Here is an 18,577-nt window from a genome sequence, read left to right on the forward strand (position 1 = left end):
TGATTAAAAATTAAAATATTTCATTTAATTAAATACTCTTACTTATTTCTGATCATATCTTCTCTTGTTGCATCAATATTATGATGAAATCAAACCTCCATAATAGAAAATTGCACACAGAAATGTGACACAAATTCATAAACATGTTAAAGGTGTGCATAGTTGCAGAATAAACAATGCCTCGTAATTTCTCGCTTGGAATATAAAAAAACATAGAATGGTTAAACTGACAATCAATCTTTGAAGGACGAAAATAACGAGTCTTTTGTTATGGCAGGAGGGGGCAATGCAGATTTTCGTTCCTTAGAACAAACGCCCACCTGGGCTGTGGCCATTGTTTGCTTGGGCTTTGTACTCATTTCTATACTCATCGAAAAAGCTATTCATTTCCTGTCAAGGGTATTCTAGCAATCTATGTATCTTCCATTATAGTTTATCTTGTTTTTGCATATGTTGCATGCAAATTGTTTCATGTTTGGATTGAATTGCAATGTTTTTGTGTGTGTTTTTGGAATGCAGTGGCTCAAGAAACGCCAAAAGAAATCACTGGGAAAAGCACTAGAAAAGATCAAAGAAGGTGAATAATTTGAATGTCATAATCAATTTCAGTCTCAGTTACCTGAAAAAGTACTTATATTGGTTCTTCTGATGGGTATGCAGAATTGATGCTGTTGGGATTCATCTCCCTTCTGCTTACTGTTGGGCAGAAGCCAATTTCAAAGATTTGTATATCTGAGGGCTTAGGAGATTCTTTCCTTCCCTGTTCAAAGGAGGAGGTTTCAGCAGAGAGTGTTTCTGACAAGATTGAAAAGTTGGCATTACTTGCGCACCATCGTAAGCTCCTGTTCTTAGCTTCAGAAATACCATTAAGGCGTACCTTGGCAAGAGATGAGACTGAGGATGGTCACTGTGCTAAAAAAGTGAGTATTTACGCTTAGTATTCATAGTATTTCTAAAGGAAATGGATTTTTTTAGTGTCTTTTTCTGTGTTATTTTGATGTAGGGGAAGGTCCCTCTGATATCACAAGATGGACTCCATCAACTGCACATCTTCATTTTTGTATTGGCTGTTTTTCATGTCTTGTCATGTATTGTAATCATGACGCTCGGATGGGCAAAGGTATGAGTTGCTAAACCTCATTCTGTGAGTTCTATGCAAAAGAAATTTGTTATAACCTGGCATGTGCAGATGAAGAAATGGAAAGCATGGGAGGAAGAGACTAAAACATTGGATTATCAATATTCTACAGGTTAGTTTAAGATTTTCCATTTCCTTTATTTCCTCATGCAGCAATTTAAGTTTTTGATTTCTTCAAAAGTTTAATTGTTAAATTGACAATTGATTTGTTGTTTTTGATTATCCTTGGAGTTGGAAACGTAAGTAGACATATAATTGCCATGTTGTAGATCCTTTTCTTTAAAGATTTATTTGTTATCTAATTTGTTGTTTTTATTATCCTTCGAGTATACGTATAATTGTGAGGTTGTATAATTGTGAGGTTGTAGATGTTTCAAGGTTTAGATATACTCGTGAAACTACTTTTGGAAGGAGGCATATGAGCTTTTGGTCCAAAACACCAATCCTCACTTGGATTGTAAGTAAACTTAGCAATTCAAATAGTCATTCTTTATTCCAAGTTTAACCTCGATATAATTTCGATGTACTAAAGCCCCAACTCTTGGCTTTGTAGGTATGTTTTCTTAGACAATTCGTCCTATCTATGTCCAAAGTGGATTACTTAACATTGCGTCATGGATTTATACTTGTAAGCATTCTAAGGCCACACTTTTAAGGTTTTTAATTGTATACTTAACAAGAGGAATGTTTATCGTTGTAGGCTCATTTTGCTCCACATAGTAATTTTGATTTTCAAAGATATATAAAGAGATCATTGCGGAATGACTTTAGCGATGTTGTATCAATTAGGTATGTTTCATAATTGTATTTTAATAATGATATCAACATATTTTACATCAATGTCCATCTCTTTCATTCAAAAACTAATTAATTAAATAATTTATATCATTGTGTGCAGTCCACCTCTATGGTTTTTCGCAATCTTATTTCTACTTCTCAAGAGGAATGGTAAATCTACTAGGCATTCTATTTATTTGTATTCATCATTTCTAATAGAATAAGGGCATGCCTGACATGTAAATTAATTTGTTGTAGGATGGTTCACATTCTTTTGGCTATCATTCATTCCATTAATTGTAAGTAACACAATACTTCTACTTCATTTAATTGGTTTGATTTAATTAAGTAATTCTAGAAGACATAAAATATAATTTTTTTTAACTTAGCATGTGATATTCTTATGGTTGTTCTCACCATAATATAAATCTTATTTACAAAATTATAATTGTTCCTTATTATTTATTTTCGATCATTAGATTGCCAATAGTAGCATGTTGTGATGGTTAAGTTGTTGTGTTGTTGTTCTTGCCATCAAGGTTCAAGCCCTACCGGTTCATAGCTCCGAATTAAAAAGCGTTTACCCGTTAATAAAAAAAATAAAAATCAATCATTAGATTTAACTCATATGGTATCTTTTTAAAAATAAGAAAATAAAATAATTTTACATATTTGTTAAGTATGACAAACATTAGAGTTGGAATCCAACAAAGAATTAGAAACTAAAATTATAAGGAAAAAGATTAGGTAAAAAAGAGTTTGTCTATTTTGATATTTGATTGAATTTAGAAGTTAGTAGAAGACTAGAGAATGAAGCAAGCAGTTCTTTGTACAAGGATCTCAAAACAGTATGACAAGTAACCTAATTAGAGTATTCATGATAAATATGAGTAACCATCTCTAACTATTTCTTCCTATAGGTACACTGGTGATCTTGTTTAGGAATTGGTCTTTAATAGAGTGGTTGGAGTTTGATTATGAGATGGTGACCCTTTGTAAACAACTATACCTTTACTCATGTGGTCGTACAAATTTTGAGATTTTTTTCCTAAAAAAATGCTTACATGTGGTACTTGTAAAATATAGATACATACTAGAAGGTGAGTAGAATAACCTACCAAATTTAGGCTGGATAAAATTTGGGACTAGAGATTGGAAGATAGCCTTAGTTAAACCCATTGTTAGTATGTTTTAACCTTAGATCTGACAATGGATTGGGTGTATGGAAACTACAAAGTGGGTGTGATAATGATTTTTACAAATGATGTAAGTTAAAAACCCTAAAAGCTTTACTAGGGTGATAGTGGTGTGTGTATTGCAATAGAAGGGATATGTGGGTAACGACTTCATAAGGTATACCAATGGGAGGATGTTGAAGTAGTTGAAAATATAGGTTCCTAGAAAAGGACAAAAAGTTGTAGAAAACAATATTGTGTTCTATATATATGATAGATATTACCAAGAAGGTAGAAGCAGAAGAATAACTAAAAGTAGACCAATACATATTTTAATAGGAAAATATTTAATAATAAAGTTTTTTGGAAAAGATAGAAATTCTGAAAAAAAATCAATTTAAATTAGGATTTTTTTATGTTATTTGTAAGTGATTTGATTTCAAACTAATTGGAGCCACTAGCGCATGGGTGCTAGTATCTAAGATCATGAGTGCAAGCACTAGTTTATAGAGAGATACAAAACTATATCTAGAAAGGAAAAAATATTTTGATAGTAGGGAGATTATAGGTTGAATGATATGAAAAAGATACGAGGGATTGTGAGATTATAAAATGATTCAAATGAGACATAACCATACAAAAGGGTGATAGAGACCCAAATGAATTGTAATAAAAAGTATGTGCACGAAGATAGATGACCAAAATATAGTATTAATGAATTTAAGCTATCATACATGATTATTCAACTTGATTGTATGACAATGATATCCTAGGCCTATGGATGCAAGCTATAATCTAAAATCTCCATGGCATGTCATTAGTAACATAAATGGGATCAGATATAGTCCTTATAAGAGAGCTAAAAACTTGTACTTCTTATTCATTTTGGTACAACAAAGTTTGGATTAGCATATGATATAGGGCTAATGATTATAAAATGATAATTAATTGCAATAATAATAAATTAAAGACTAGAAAGTAAACACAACAAGAAAAATATAAAAATAAGATATATAAAGGAATCTGGATATGAGAACTAGAGCTTAATATGCTAGACATGGGTTTTAGGCCCCCTAGTTTGAAGGTAGCTATGGCAAACATAAAGGAGTAGAAATGTAGTTACTATGTCCTATAGGTGTTTCTCTCAAAAATATAGTCAAGAACAATTGAACAAGGATGCTAGTGTCTGAGTCCAAGTTTTATCAGCATCACAACTTGTGATAGTCTTCTTTGTGCTTCTATACCACTTTCACTATTGTTAGCATCCCCTCCATTTTGAAACTTAAAATCCTCGCTTTCCCTTTATTATCGGTTATGCCTTTATTGGTAAAACCTTAAAAGTCCTCAAGTTCTATGTTGACCCGATGTTGTGAGTCCAAGGAGGAGATATTATCTATTGGGTGACTAGGCGACAACAAAAAAATTGTGCTACTCAAAATGCCCAACCCTTCCCAATGACCGATACTCCCTTAGAGGTCGATGTCGGAGTATTAGAGACTTCAAAAAAAAAATTTGCATACTCTATCAACTCTCAGGTCAGCCAATAGTCATTAATTACACAACTACCAAGGAACAAATCAAATGAACATTTGCAAGTACCATCTTTATTGGTTGATTAAATGGCTAAAGGAATGTAAAGGTTGTGGCATGAGTCATAGCATTTGATATTGTCACCTTTCCAGATGAAATTTAATGCGCACCCTTTGAGCTAACCGAAGTAACACACACTATCATTGATAATAAATTTACTTTGTCAGAATGGTTTTGCCTTGCGATAACTAGTTGTCGGTTGTTGGTCCTAATCTAAATTGGCCAATAGTGAACAAGGGAATATTATTCAAGTGCTGCATGCCATTGTGTGGAAACAACAAACTGATTTTGTGGAATATAAAAAGACCATCTCCTTATTTGGTAAAATTATGAAACATGCTAAAAATCATGAACAACGGTTGCAAGAAGAAACCCTAGTAATTAGTTTTCCGACGATAATGAAGGTGGTGCTCAAAGGGAAAGATACAGTGATACAACTTGATGGCGAATCTGCGCATGAGGACATCCTCTTCAATTTAATCATTTTTTACTGATAATGCATACAAAATGAAGAGGAATTTGCCGTGGTTCTCTAGGTGCTGATTGAAGAAGAAACAAAGGTAGTGATGATTGAAAATCAAATTTTAGGGCGGAATCTATTGCCTGATGAAGAAGTAAAAAATTAGGGTTATTTATGGTATGGATTTAGTATTTAAGATGTTTATGATGAGTTTTTCTTTTCTTATGGTCATTTTCAAGATCGTTACCTTCCCTAAAACCGTTGCTTTGAAACTACAAATAGATGTTAGTTATAAAAAGGGGTTTTATATAATAGTAAAAGGTAGGAAAAATGGGGAAAGGAGCTTATCTTTTGATACAGTCTTGTTGTACAAAGGGATGAGTCTGTGAACTCATGTTCTAACAGTGAAGAATAAAAGAAGATATTTTTAAATATTTGAAGTTTTTAATGTTTTCTTTAAATTGCAATGAACATTGTTTCTTTGTAGTTACCCTTGAATTTTGTTATGCTATAATGAACTGAATATGTGTTTAATTCTGGAGCTTTAAATTCAGATTAAATCATTTTTTGAAAAGAGTTTCCTATTCTTTCTTTTCCTGGGTAACATCCGTGGGTGTGGAATAAATAAACTTTGTATTATTTATCTATATTCACTTTATTTTAAGTCCAATCTTCACATCTAATTTTATGGTTATGAGTAGGTGTCGGTTTACCTTTTCTTATTTATGGTGAAAAACATAGAATGTCTTCATTCATTGCATATCTTTCAAAGGTAGTTGCCCTTGTAAAATAAGTAGAGAGCATTTGCAAATACCATTGCATGTGACTCAGCTATTGGTTATATTGTCATTGATATGAGCAAGAGAATATAAAACTAAAGTGATAAATTTGTTAACCAACAATTGTCAGATCTAAGCTTGCACACATAGAAAATGGGGAAGAAGGATTATGATGTTCAAAGGCTTACCAAAGTAAAACTTCATGTTAGTGTTTCCACATCCACAATAGTTATGATGATAAAATAGAGTGTATGCCCTAGGGAGGATAGATGCAAAAAAATAATGAAATAGTGAAATAAAATAATTATACTTCAGGTATGAAATGCTCTCATAGAGTTTCACATAAAGGTGGTGATGTGATTCTCTTTATGGAAGTCATACAAATTTTAATGCGATAGCATGATGATATGTATGGAAATGAGATCCTAGGCCTATGGATACGAAATAAGATCTTAAATATCCATAGCATAACGTTAGAATAGAGACTCACATGGAAGCCTCATTCTTGGCTATGTGGCAAAATTTAGAAGCCAAACTTTGAGAGTGGCTAAAGTGGAAATGGTCTATTATAGGATAATTGTGGCTAGGGAAAAGGGGCTTAGATCCCTCATTATTGAAGGCAATTCTCATAACATAATTATGATTCTTAAATGGGTGGCTAAACCAGACTAGAAATATAAGTCTTTCATCACCAAGTATCATGCTCTCCTTCCTACCCTTGGTGACATTAGGTTCTGCCACGTGTGGTAGATAGGTTGGCTGGGTTAGGTGCATATGTTAATAATTTTTAAATCTATATTCACTTGCATAGAATCTTGGTTGAGGCTCGTGCCATGATTTTAAAGGACTTTTCTATTAATGATGAATAACCCCAAGGTTACCTTTTTGGTACTTACCTTTCTCTCCTTTTCCTTTCCTTTCTAGTTAAGGCGATGAGATTTAAATTTTGTTGGTACCACCTACCACTGTATCCCTCAGGATGGTCTCTTTCTCAACCTAGTTTCTTTTTTTGTGGACATGAGTGGCGATTTAAATCAGACCAAACTCAATGAATTCCTAGAATTGAAGAATAATGGAGAGATTTGGAATAAGATGGTTCAAGGCAATCCATATACTTATGTGGAGGGGATGACTGACCACGACCCTAAGCTCTCTATCATATTTTTTTAAGCCTATGATAATGGTGTTGTGAACATTAGCAGTGTCACCTTTCTGGTTTCTACAGAGACCATTGTGAAGGTGACTGGGCTAACCCTTGATGGCATTTATTTTCCTAAAACTCCCAAAGGAAATAATGAAGAGGACTTTGATCATTTCTTTGAACCTAGGGAAGCAGTTTCCAGACTTGAAAGTGGTTATAATAGGAATGAACTATGAGGAATTTGGAAGGAGGTGGCCCTATTGTTCATGAAATACTTCACCTTGAGCATAAGGAAAATGAGGTTCCATATGCAGATCTTTCCCATGTTAAATCATATATGCCACAAGGTAAGAATTAAATTTCCCTTTTGGGATATATCCTCTTTGTCTCAGTCTATTTCTAAAGCCATTGCTAAGGGTAAAACCCCTCTCCATCAAGGCCTCATTCGTAGATTTCCACTTGGCTTTATCCCCCTCTGGTGGGGTCCCTTCTAATGAGATTGGGTTCACCTATGAGCACAATTTATATGTGGATCTTATTGTTACTCCCTCTAATTCTAAATAAGTGCCTCTTTTGGGTTCTAAAATTTCCAATAGAAACAACTCTACTAGAATGGCCAAATTTAAGGCCATTGTCGCCACCAAAAAGGACCAAGAAGTGGAGATTTCTAAAGACTTTGGCTTTAAATATCTTTCCTCAGATGATTTAGACTCCTCAGACACCATGAGGTTGGAAAGTTCCCTTGATAAAAATAGTGCTAACCTTAGACCTTCCACCATAAACCCTCCTTCCTCTACCTTTACCAAACCTCTGAGATCTATCTTGGTTCTTACCAAAATTGTGAAGGTCCTGCATGAGGACGTCAAAAGAAAAGATGGCCTATTGAAATGGCTCTTTGCATAGATGAATGTGGTCATCAAAAAGATCAATCGATCGGAGGTGGTGGCTCAAGCACAGGCTAGGGCTAACATTTGGGTGGATTATTTGGATGAGGAAAAAGTTTAGAGAACTACCAATGATCTTGTGGGCATCATGAGGCAGTGGGATAAGGTGGGTGGAAAGATCGATGATATGGACTCCAAGATCAAGATGGAAGGTACTAAAATCGATCTAGAAGAGGTCAAGAAAACCCAAGAGGCCCTTAGAAAGAAAGTTGAGGAGGTCAACCTTAGTTGCAGGATCAGAATTGGTAAGCACAATTCCTCCCTATAGGCTATCCTAGATGAGATGGAAAGAAAAAGGGTGAAGAAAAGAAAATGCATGGAGTCCTTGGCCATGGGCTCTTGCCCCACCATGTCTTTTATTAAAGATGCCCCTGATTTTGCATTGATCTCCTCTATCTCTATGTTTGGGTCGAGTAAAAAAGTGTCTTTTTCTGATAAATTGCCAAGATTGGCTAGAAAAGGGTACCCCCATGTAGTAGACCATCTCTTTGTTTCTATGCTGGGTGGTTGTCCTATGTTTTGTGGTTGCTCTGTCTTTTAGTGTACAACTATTGGATCTTTTAATGCTATGAGATTTCCACAATCTATGTTGTATTCTTTTGAACTTTTTCTGGATTTGATTGTGTGTGTATTTTTTTTCCCATCAATGTTTCGAATCACACTTTGTGATTCATCATCAGGATGAAAAATAATTACAAGGAGATTTTTCATCTCCTTGGAATTATTTTTCATCGTGATGATGAATCACAGAAAAACCTCCTTGGAATTATTTTTCATCATGATGATGAATCACGGAGTGTGATTTAAAATGTTGATGGAAAAAAAAAATACACACATAATCAAATCCAAAAAAATTCAAAATGATATTGGCTCTTTATTTGCCCTGTTGGGTTTTGCTATGTTTTGGTGAGATTTTTTTGTTGTTGTTTGTGAATCCCTCATGCGTTCTTGGTGTCACTCTATGGTTATGCAATGGTACATGCCTATCTCGCTTTTATTAATCAAAACTTTGGAACACAAATAGATTTACCTATAGTCCTAATAGGAGAGTTGATCACATTGGTTACATTCCTTTATTAAAATGGCATTGAGATTGTGAAGTGTGTTTATATAATTAGGTTTAATGATAGGAAAATGATGACTTTCAGCAATAATAGTAAATTAAAAAACAAAAAACCAACAAAGTAGGATAAATTTGGAAAGAGGAAATAAAAATGACTCTAGATTTGCATATTGAGGCTGAAAATGTTGGAGTGGTGTGCTGAGAACCCTAGTTTGGGCATCTTTGAACTTATAGAATGAAACAAATTTATAATTAGGGGGTCTAGTAGGTTTTTCTTTCCAAAATTTAGCAAAATTATCTGGACATGGATGATGGGCACAAAAGTCCAAGGGTTTTCTCCTATTCAAAATCTGCGAATGTGTGACATAGTCTACTCTACACTTATATAGCACTCTTGGATATTGGATTTGAACTTGAACAAATATAAATAGGAAAAGAATGGTTGTGTTGTATAGGGGCTTGCCTAAGTTAAATCCCATGTAGTTGTTTCCACCTCCACAACAACTATGACTGATGTAAAAAACTTGTCCTAGGAAGGACAAGGCTAAACAATAATGAAAAATATTAAAATTTAATGATTATAACTTAGGTATGAAACCCTTTCATGTAGTTTCACATAAATATGATGATGAAATACTCTAAGTTAGACAAGTCTTGCAAGTTGTGATGTAAAGAAAGGTGATGAGGAGATCAAGTGGACAGATCTACCCTCCTCAAGAAAGGGGTGAAACTTTCACAAAGGATTATCTTCAACGTCTCACGCACATTACATTTAAAAGAGGGGGTTGAATTCACTAGATCCAATCTCAATGGAAAGAGATTGAATGCTAAGTGAATTGACAATGAATTTGAAAAGTAAAGTAACCTCTCTTTTAGAATGGACAAGTTGAATTAAGCAATTTGAGGCTAAGTCTAAAGATGACAAATAAATGATTATAACTTGAGATAGAAATGCGGGGTGAAGCTGTGCACGTAGAATTAGCAACAAAATGCCAAGACAAAACTCTCTAGTAAATTTTAGCGAAAGTTGCTAGGACCAAGTTGAAAGTGTATTTGGTCCTTCGAAAAATCCACACGGCAAAAAGGGCTTTTTCGTCTCTAAAAATGAAGTCTAAACCTGCAAATACAACTGTGCACCTACAACCTACACACATAAAAGAGGAAATGTTATTGGGATTGGGGGTTTGCCTTTAGGTTAAACCTTGTTTTGGAATTAACCAAATGATGAAAAATACTTGCAAGTAAATGACAGTTAATGTTTGAAGTGGAATTAACCTTTAGAGAGGATGCAATTGAAATGTAGATAGAGTTGTTTGAAAGGATATATGAAGTTGAATGCTTTGAATGTTGATAGGGATTCCCTCTTCTTTGGTTGAATCCTTGACTTGAATGCAACACCTAGCCTTGATAGGAGACTCGAGATACTCAATGGATGCTTGAATGCTTGAATGCTTGAACACTTGAATGCTTGATTTTACCTATTGAACTTATTGAATTCATGTATATCTTTGTACGAATAAGAGGAGAAAATGTGTCTTATATACTTGTCAATTAGGGTTTGTAAGTGATTTTTCATCTTAGGCCGACATAGGGAAAGTTTTCCCGCTTCACAATTGACAAGTCAAATGCAAGGTTTAAGTGAATAGGGTCCCAAAATAGGGAAAGGACAAGGGAACCATGCCCATGTCCTAGGAAATGCATGTTTCAGGTGGTATGAGTATGTCTTGGCTCTCCAATCAGACTTAGGGATCTGTTTGCCAATGTGAAGATCGAAATGCGGTCGAAAATGCAAGGTCACGATTTTATGATGCTGCATTTAGCCTCCACCTTTAGAAGGAGTATAAGCATATGCCAATACGACCAGTAAAGTACAAGGAAACAATATTGAAATACTTTTACCATGTCAAGGAGGCAAGATACACAAATCCCCCATTCGAATAAGGAACTTACGACTTTGATTGACAAAGTAAAAGGGAAGATCAAGAGGGAGGAACCATGACTGCTAGTAGCAAGGTTCACCTCATGATGAGTCATGAAAAATAAGGGTTGGGATACCAAGAATTAAAAAGTAAAGCCAAGTTCACTAAGTAACTTTGAGTATCGAGAAGGAAAATATGAGCGAAGTGTATGCCCCCACGTTAAAGTGATCACACACACCTTATCGAGAGTGATTTCTTTAAGGTAGGACATACCAAAGAGAGAGAAAGAGAGGGAGCACATTATTGCAAGGATTTGGCCCCCAATCGAGGAATACACCCAAGGATAATGAACACAAAACACAAAGCACAAGGTAGTTTTGCTTTCCTCGAGGTCAGTATGCTTGTATGATAACTCATGTATATCATGTATATATATATATATATATATACATTTAATAGTCCTCAGTCCCCAAAGAAAGGTAACTACCTTGGAAGAAAGGGAACACAGGTGTCTTTTGAGTCAACATGAAAGAGACCAAAAGAGACCTCAACCCTTTGCATCGTCCTCAAGAAGAAATTACTAGGGAACATAGAAGAGTAGGGATATAGATAGAAGAATGGTCACAAAAGAGAAAGAAAAGAGAGAGAGGTAGAGAATCTGCAGTGCTAATGTAGCTAGTTCAGCATGATATCCACCTCCTGATCTTGCTGATTACTATTTTGGCAAGGCTGGAAACACCCCAGAGGAGCAACATCGAGCACAATAGATGGAGTCGTCACAAGATCCAAAAAAGGACTATGCTCATGTGCTAAGTCACTTTGTTTGATTCTAGGAGATAGAATTAAGGCTTTTGAAAATTTTGCAGACAAATGTTTGTCAACATCAACGTATTCATATTCACCATTAGAAGCATTAGGAGTTGTATTGCCATCATGAATAATATTTTCACCTATTTCTTCATAAATATTTATAGAAAGAGGATCTCGAACATGAATAGAGGTAAAACCATCACATGTTTTTTGCAACTTATGATTTTTATATTTAGGTTCAACATATTGCTTAGGAGAAAATGGAATCATGTCAATTGTTGGTATTTTTGGAGATTGAATATTTTGAGGAACAACTTCAAAAGCTCGAGAACAACATTTTTGTTAGCATTATCTTGCAAAACTATTTCGTCGAGTCTTAGCAGAAGGTTGAGAAGAAGGAAGAATATCTGTTGAAGGAAGAATATATGTTGAAAGAGGAATATTTGTTGGAGAAGGAATATTCTCATCTTTGGTAGTTGGAGGTTTAGGCTGAGGTCTTTTAGGTTGAACAAGTGCAGAGGTGGGTGTCTTCTCTCTATAAGAGAAAGGAGGTGGAACTACACCATACAAAGGAAAAATGTTTGGTGTAGGAAGGAGACTAGGTCCATCATAAGGAGGTACAGGTCTAACCTTAGGAGAAACATTATTGTTCTTCTTAGGAGAAGGCATAGTTTCATCCATAGGAATAGGTTGGGAATCTTCCATAGGAGGAAGATTAGTTCTATCCATCAAGGGAAGAACTTCATCCTCAAGAATGATGGGAATATCAAGTTTTGGAGTGTGAGGTTGGCTCAAGGATAGGATCATATCTTTCTTCCAATTTTTATAAGATTGAAAGAGAGCATCGATTCTTGGTACAAGAGATTAAAATTGTTGAGGCCAAAAGTAATCAATAGGAATGTTTGGGCTTCTTTTGATTGGTCGAAATAAGTTATGGTTAATAGTTATGATTTCTCCATTGTGGGGAAATTTCAAACACTTCATGGAAGATAGCCAACGATAGCCTTACTTCACATAAAATTATTCAGATGAAGGAATAATAACAAAGTTGACGTCCATATATTTAGTGTGAACCTCAATAGGGAGTGTGATAGAACCAATGGTAGGACAAGAAAATTCATCAAATAACTTAATGACCACATTTGTATCATCATAGATTGGTTTAAGAAAATGTAAAGTATAAAGATATTCCCTTATAATGATATTAACCATGAAAGAGAGATCAATAAGCACACCACGACAAGGTTTGTCTTGAATCTTTGCAACTATGTATAAAGGGCCATCAAGTGCTCTAATGGTCTCACTAGGGTCAAATGTGATACATGAATCCTTAGGTGTTTCTTGTTTCTCTACCATATTCACCAAATTTGGAGTCATGGTAATAAGACCGGAGGGAGAGAAAGAGGTATGTTGAGTCTCAATCATATTAGAGGTATGAGAGGGTAAAGGATCAGTGAAAATATTAAGATTTTGATTAGGAGGAGCTACTGATTTGTTTCCCTTATCATTCACACCTGCCACATATATAGTATTATTATCAATCAGGTCTTGAATCTTACTTTTTAATACAAAAGATTTCTCAGTATCATGACCAAGTTGACAATGAAATTGACAAAAAGAATTACTATCAAAGTAAGGTGACGCTGCCTTAGAAGGGTCAACTAGTTTTATTGGAGGAAGTTTGATAATATTTCGTTGTAATAACTAAGACATGATGCTATCTAAAGATTGATTCAAAGGAGTAAATTGTCTTTCTCTTTTGAACAATTTAGAAATAGGAGGCACACCTGTTGTAGCATTCACATTGTTGTTGTTAATGGTGACATTGAATTTGATGAATCCTTTTCTTGGTTTGAAATTTGCAAACGGTTGTTGAGGACTATCAACCTTATCACTTGGAGCCATATGAGTGGATTTCTCTAGTTGACTCACAATTAGTTTGATGCAATAGCATCCCCAGTCGATGAGTAATCTTGCATCAACCAAAACATTTCCCTTTCTTGTTTAGTTCTTTGTGCAGTTTTAGTATTCTTACCAGTATGTACCGGTAGTTTCTTGTTCTTCATGGAAGATCTTGTTTGTAGTTTCCTGCAGTTTCATGTGGTTGATTTTATATTTCTTGTTCACTTGGGTTCTTCTCTGGTCAGTCATCGCTTCTAGTTGGCTATTTCTTGGTTCTCAGGATAGTTCTTGTGCTTATCGGTTGGTTTTCCTTCATTACCGACGTGATTTTTGGCATGTGGATCCATCTTGGGTCTTGTCCGATGTTACTTGGTGTGTGGTTGACCTTCCTACTAATTCACATCGCTTGGTTTTTATTTTCTGGAAAGATTTCTTAAATCTTAGGGCCGACCTAATTACACTTTTCTATTTCTTGCATTGGTGAATGTAATCTTTTGAGGCCGACCCGGATAGGTTCCAGTGTGTACAAATATGATTTTATGTAATCATTTGAAAGGATAGAGGAAGTAGAACTGAGAAAAAAGGATTGAAATTCACATGTTGTGATCCGGTTGATTCTTAGAGTCTCGGTTGGATTGTATCTGGCTGGAGGCTTGCATGTAACCAGTTAACTACTGAATATTCTTTGATGATAATTTGATGATTATCGGATGATTGCTAGAAGTTATATGACTTGAATATGATCTGTTTATATGAATTTGTTATGTTTTCTTACTGCTTTTGTTGTGTCTCTCTTGCTGCATAAGTCGGTTGACTCTTTTCAAGGTTCTTATCGGTTATGGTTGAATCAATCGGTATTAGAGCTAGTAATGGACCGGCTGGTGGAAGAACCATTTGTGATCATTGAGGCATTCCTTGAGGTTGACAGATCATCGATTGGAGGCAGGCTATGTGTATTTTCAATAGATCACCAAGGGGAGGCAATTGAAACCAGTAGTAAGATTGCCAGGTTGAGGCAGTTTGTTGGAGTGGAAGGAGAGATGCGGATGAGGAGAACAAACCCCTAGGGGGTAGAGAAAAAGATGGAAGACTTCAAGAATGAAGTGAGGAATGAAATCCAGAATGGTCTAGCTGGTTTGCGAAGAAATCCTGACTCTAAGGATGAGTATGAGGAAGCTGAAGGACCAGAAGATGAGAGAGAGGAAATATTCCTAAGAGGATCTAATATTTTTGGAAAGTTGAACCTAGAGGATCTTCTCTATTGGATCGGAGAGTTGGAGGGCTACTTTGAGTTTGAGGATGTCAAGGACCCGTAGAGAGTTTGGTTGGCAAATACAAAGTTGAAAGGGAATGCTTCCTTGTGGTGGAAAGAGTTGTAGAAAGATAAAGTGGAGAATGGTGAATTGAAGATCAACCGGTGGAGACAGATGGTTGCAACGTTGAAGGCCAAGTTCATACCAGGAGACTATGAATTGGAGTTGTTCAAGAAGTTGTAGAACCTGAAATAGAGAACAATGATTGTGAAGGAATATACTGAGGAATTCTACGAGGTAATCAAAAATAGACATAGAGAGATCGACAAAGAAAAGGTGGTGAGGTACATCAATGGACTTGCTTTTAACATTCAATATGAGATGAGCATGTTGAAGGTTTCAATAGTTGAAGAAGCTTACCATTATGCTTTGAAGGCTGAGGAGAAGGTGAGAAGAAGACAACAAAATAAGGGAAAGGAGAAATTCAAGATGAATGATAGTATAAAGAAACCGGTTGAAGAAGAGGAGTCAAAAATTAAGTGGAGTAAAGAACCAGAACAAAAGACACCAAGGAAGGGTAGCAGTAGTACCGATAGAGAATTCCCTAGCAAATGCTTCAAATATGGAGAAACTGGAAATAGGTTCTATGAATGTAAGAAAGGAATGGCAAGAAGTTGTGTGGCAAGTGAAGAACCAGATGGTACTGGATCTGACTGTACACCAGAACAAGGAGAATCCCTTATGTTCAAAAGAAAGGATATCGGATCTACTTAGAGGAGGAGTCTTTTCTGGACTGTATGCAAATCAGGTGGTAAGTGTTGCAAGGTCATTGAAGATAGTAGAAATACGGTTGAGAAGATTGGGTTGAAGAGGCTTGGGCATCCTTGTTCTTATGAGGTAAGCTGGTTACAAGATGATGAGAAGGTAGAGATAAAGGAGCAGTGTTGGGTGAGTTTCAATATTGAGCCTTTCAAAGATGAAGTTTTATGTGATATTGTGTCAATAAATGTTTGTCATATCTTGTTGGGAAAACCTTAGCAGTATGATAGAGGAGCTATTTATGATTGTAGAAGAAACCTAGTTACTATTGAAAAGGATGGGTAGAAGTTCACATTGATTTCTTTGAAGGAGAAAGAGAAGGAGGTGAAGAATCTGAGTCCTGAGAAAAGTTGCAAGAAACCGGTAGCAGAGGTTATATCGGAAGATTTGGCCAAACTGGTTACAAAGGTTATATTGGAGGATTTAAAGAAAGATTTGATAGAACCAGTTGTAGAGATTATACCGTAAGGTTACATGAGTTGGCAAAAGGATCTGACAAATGAGTCTAAGAGACAGATGGAACCAGTCGACAAAGGGCTCATGGTAACAAACCGGATGAAGTCTTGTGGCAAAAGAAATCCTGAGTTGCAGAAAAAAGAAGGTAGTACACAGGGAGAATGTCCAAATCTAAAGAAAAGAAAGAAAACCAAAGGGGGTCAAAGGTTAGAGATGTTGGTTGAAGCACCAGGAGAGAAAGAACAGAGATTGGCAGATAAAGAAGATATTTGGAAAAAAAATGAGCATGGGATCTTCATCCCAAATCCTTTTAGATGATCATGAGTTGCCTCTCATGGAACATATTTTTCTACTTGGGTTGTCTGATGCAGGAGCATCTCCGATTGATGAGCAATCTTGTATCAACCAAAAACATTTCCCTTTCTTGTTTAGTTCTTTGTGCAGTTTCAGTATTCTTACCGGTATGTACCAGTAGTTGCTTGTTCTTCATGGCAGATCTTGTTTACAATTTCCTGGTGGTTTCATGTGGTTGATTCCAGATTTCTTGTTCACTTGGGTTCTTCTTTGGTCAGTCATCACTTCCGGTTGGTTGTTTCTAGGTTCCTGGGATAGTTCTTGTGCTTACTGGCTGGTTTTCCTTCATTACTGACATGATTCTTAGCGTTTGGATCCATCTTGGGTTTTATTCGATGTTCCTTGGTGTGTGGCTGACCTTCTTTCTGATTGGCATCACTTGGTTGTTATTTTCCATATAGATTTCTTAAATCTTAGAGCCGAACCAATTCCACATTTCATTTTCCTACATTGGTGAATGTAATCTTTTGAGGCCGACCCGGATAGGTTCCAGTGGGTATAAATATGATGTTATGTACTCATTTGTAAGGGCAGAGAAAGTAGATCTAAGAATAAGGATTAAGATTCACATGTTGTGATCCAGTTGATTCTTAGAGTCCTGATTGAATTGTATATGGCTTGAGGCCTGTATGTAACTGGTTAACTACCAGATGTTCTTTGATGATAATTTGATGATTGCCAGATGATTGGAAAAAGTTCTATGACTTGAATATGATATTTTTATATGAATTTTTTATGTTTTCTTACTGCTTTCATTGTGTCTCTCTTGCTGCATAAGCTGGCTGACTCTTTTCAGGGTTCTTACCGGTTATGGCTCCATCATAGTTAATAATTGTGAAGTGTTGCGCACAACTACGAAAAGGAAGAAAATCAGAATGGAGAAGTTTATCTCTAATATTTTGTTGTAAATTAGAAATGAAAATTCTTTGAATATCATTATCAGGCACTGGAAAAGAAATTTGAGAACACAAATTCTTATATCTACCAATGAAATAAGTCACTTTTTCTTTAATACCTTGTTTACAATTTATTAAATCAATCAAAGTAACTTTAGGACCTATGTTATTTTGAAATTGTTGAATAAAAGTATTTGCTAACTGTTGGAAAGAAGTAATCAAATAGGAAGGCAAAGATCAATACTATTGTAAAGCCTTCTCTCTTAATGTTCTAGTAAACAATTTGGCAAGAAAACTTTGGTCATAAGAAAAGTCAGTATAGAAAGTTTGGAATGTCTTGACATGTGTTAAAGGATCACCTTTTCTACTATAAAGTTTCAATTGAGGGGCTTCAACATGTTTAAGAGGGACAACTCTAACAATATCAAGAAAAAGTGGGCTCGCAACATCAAATCTAGGCACACTAAACCTGGATTGAGTCATAGAAGTGATTTGTTGTTGCAATGATGACACAATTTTTACAAGATTATTAATGGTTGCTTCAGTTGAGGATTTCATGTTAGACATGTTTGATTCAGAAGGTGGTGTGATGTTGTTGCAAGAAAGAATTGATTGAGAATAAGGTGGAGGAACACTATGGTAAGCAGACATTGGTGATGATTGAGTAGGAAATGGGACACTAAAAGGAGGGATAGAATGATTGGATGAATTGCCTCCTTGTGTCACATTGATTGTGAAACAATAGGAATACTTATTGAAGGCATAGATAAAAATGGAGAGTTTATTTACGAAGAGGGATTTCCCCCATGACTAATGTTTATTGGTATAACATTTTGAGTTAATGTAGCCATGATGTGTGAAGTGAAAGAAGGGATACTCATCACTGAAGTGGTCAAAGGAATATAATGATTGATTTGTGTAGAAGGTTGTGAATAACCTAAGGTTTGAGCACAACTCTTTATAGGCATGATATTAGAATGAACAATATGGGCAATGCCACACAATTGTTATCACTTTGAATCATGCACTTTAGACCTTGAATTAATGGATGAGCTTCACTATTAGGGTATTCTTGGGACATCCATTGTTGAAAGTTGTCAA

At 35.5% G+C, this 18,577-nt stretch overlaps 1 protein-coding gene across 1 annotated transcript in view; it reads left to right on the forward strand.

Moving 5' to 3' along the window:
- Positions 1 to 270: 270 nt before the first annotated feature.
- LOC131859440 (MLO-like protein 6) overlaps positions 271 to 18,577 on the forward strand; it is a 78,304-nt gene continuing 59,997 nt past the window's right edge. The window contains exons 1-10 of the mRNA XM_059213181.1: positions 271 to 399; positions 520 to 577; positions 661 to 920; positions 1,004 to 1,120; positions 1,190 to 1,250; positions 1,507 to 1,595; positions 1,692 to 1,766; positions 1,839 to 1,927; positions 2,037 to 2,086; positions 2,174 to 2,214. Coding sequence (XP_059069164.1) covers positions 271 to 399; positions 520 to 577; positions 661 to 920; positions 1,004 to 1,120; positions 1,190 to 1,250; positions 1,507 to 1,595; positions 1,692 to 1,766; positions 1,839 to 1,927; positions 2,037 to 2,086; positions 2,174 to 2,214 — 969 coding nt within the window. The remainder of the gene's footprint in view (positions 400 to 519; positions 578 to 660; positions 921 to 1,003; positions 1,121 to 1,189; positions 1,251 to 1,506; positions 1,596 to 1,691; positions 1,767 to 1,838; positions 1,928 to 2,036; positions 2,087 to 2,173; positions 2,215 to 18,577) is intronic.

Source organism: Cryptomeria japonica, chromosome 10 (assembly GCF_030272615.1).
Source record: "Cryptomeria japonica chromosome 10, Sugi_1.0, whole genome shotgun sequence".
In the NCBI taxonomy this organism is placed as follows: domain Eukaryota; kingdom Viridiplantae; phylum Streptophyta; class Pinopsida; order Cupressales; family Cupressaceae; genus Cryptomeria; species Cryptomeria japonica.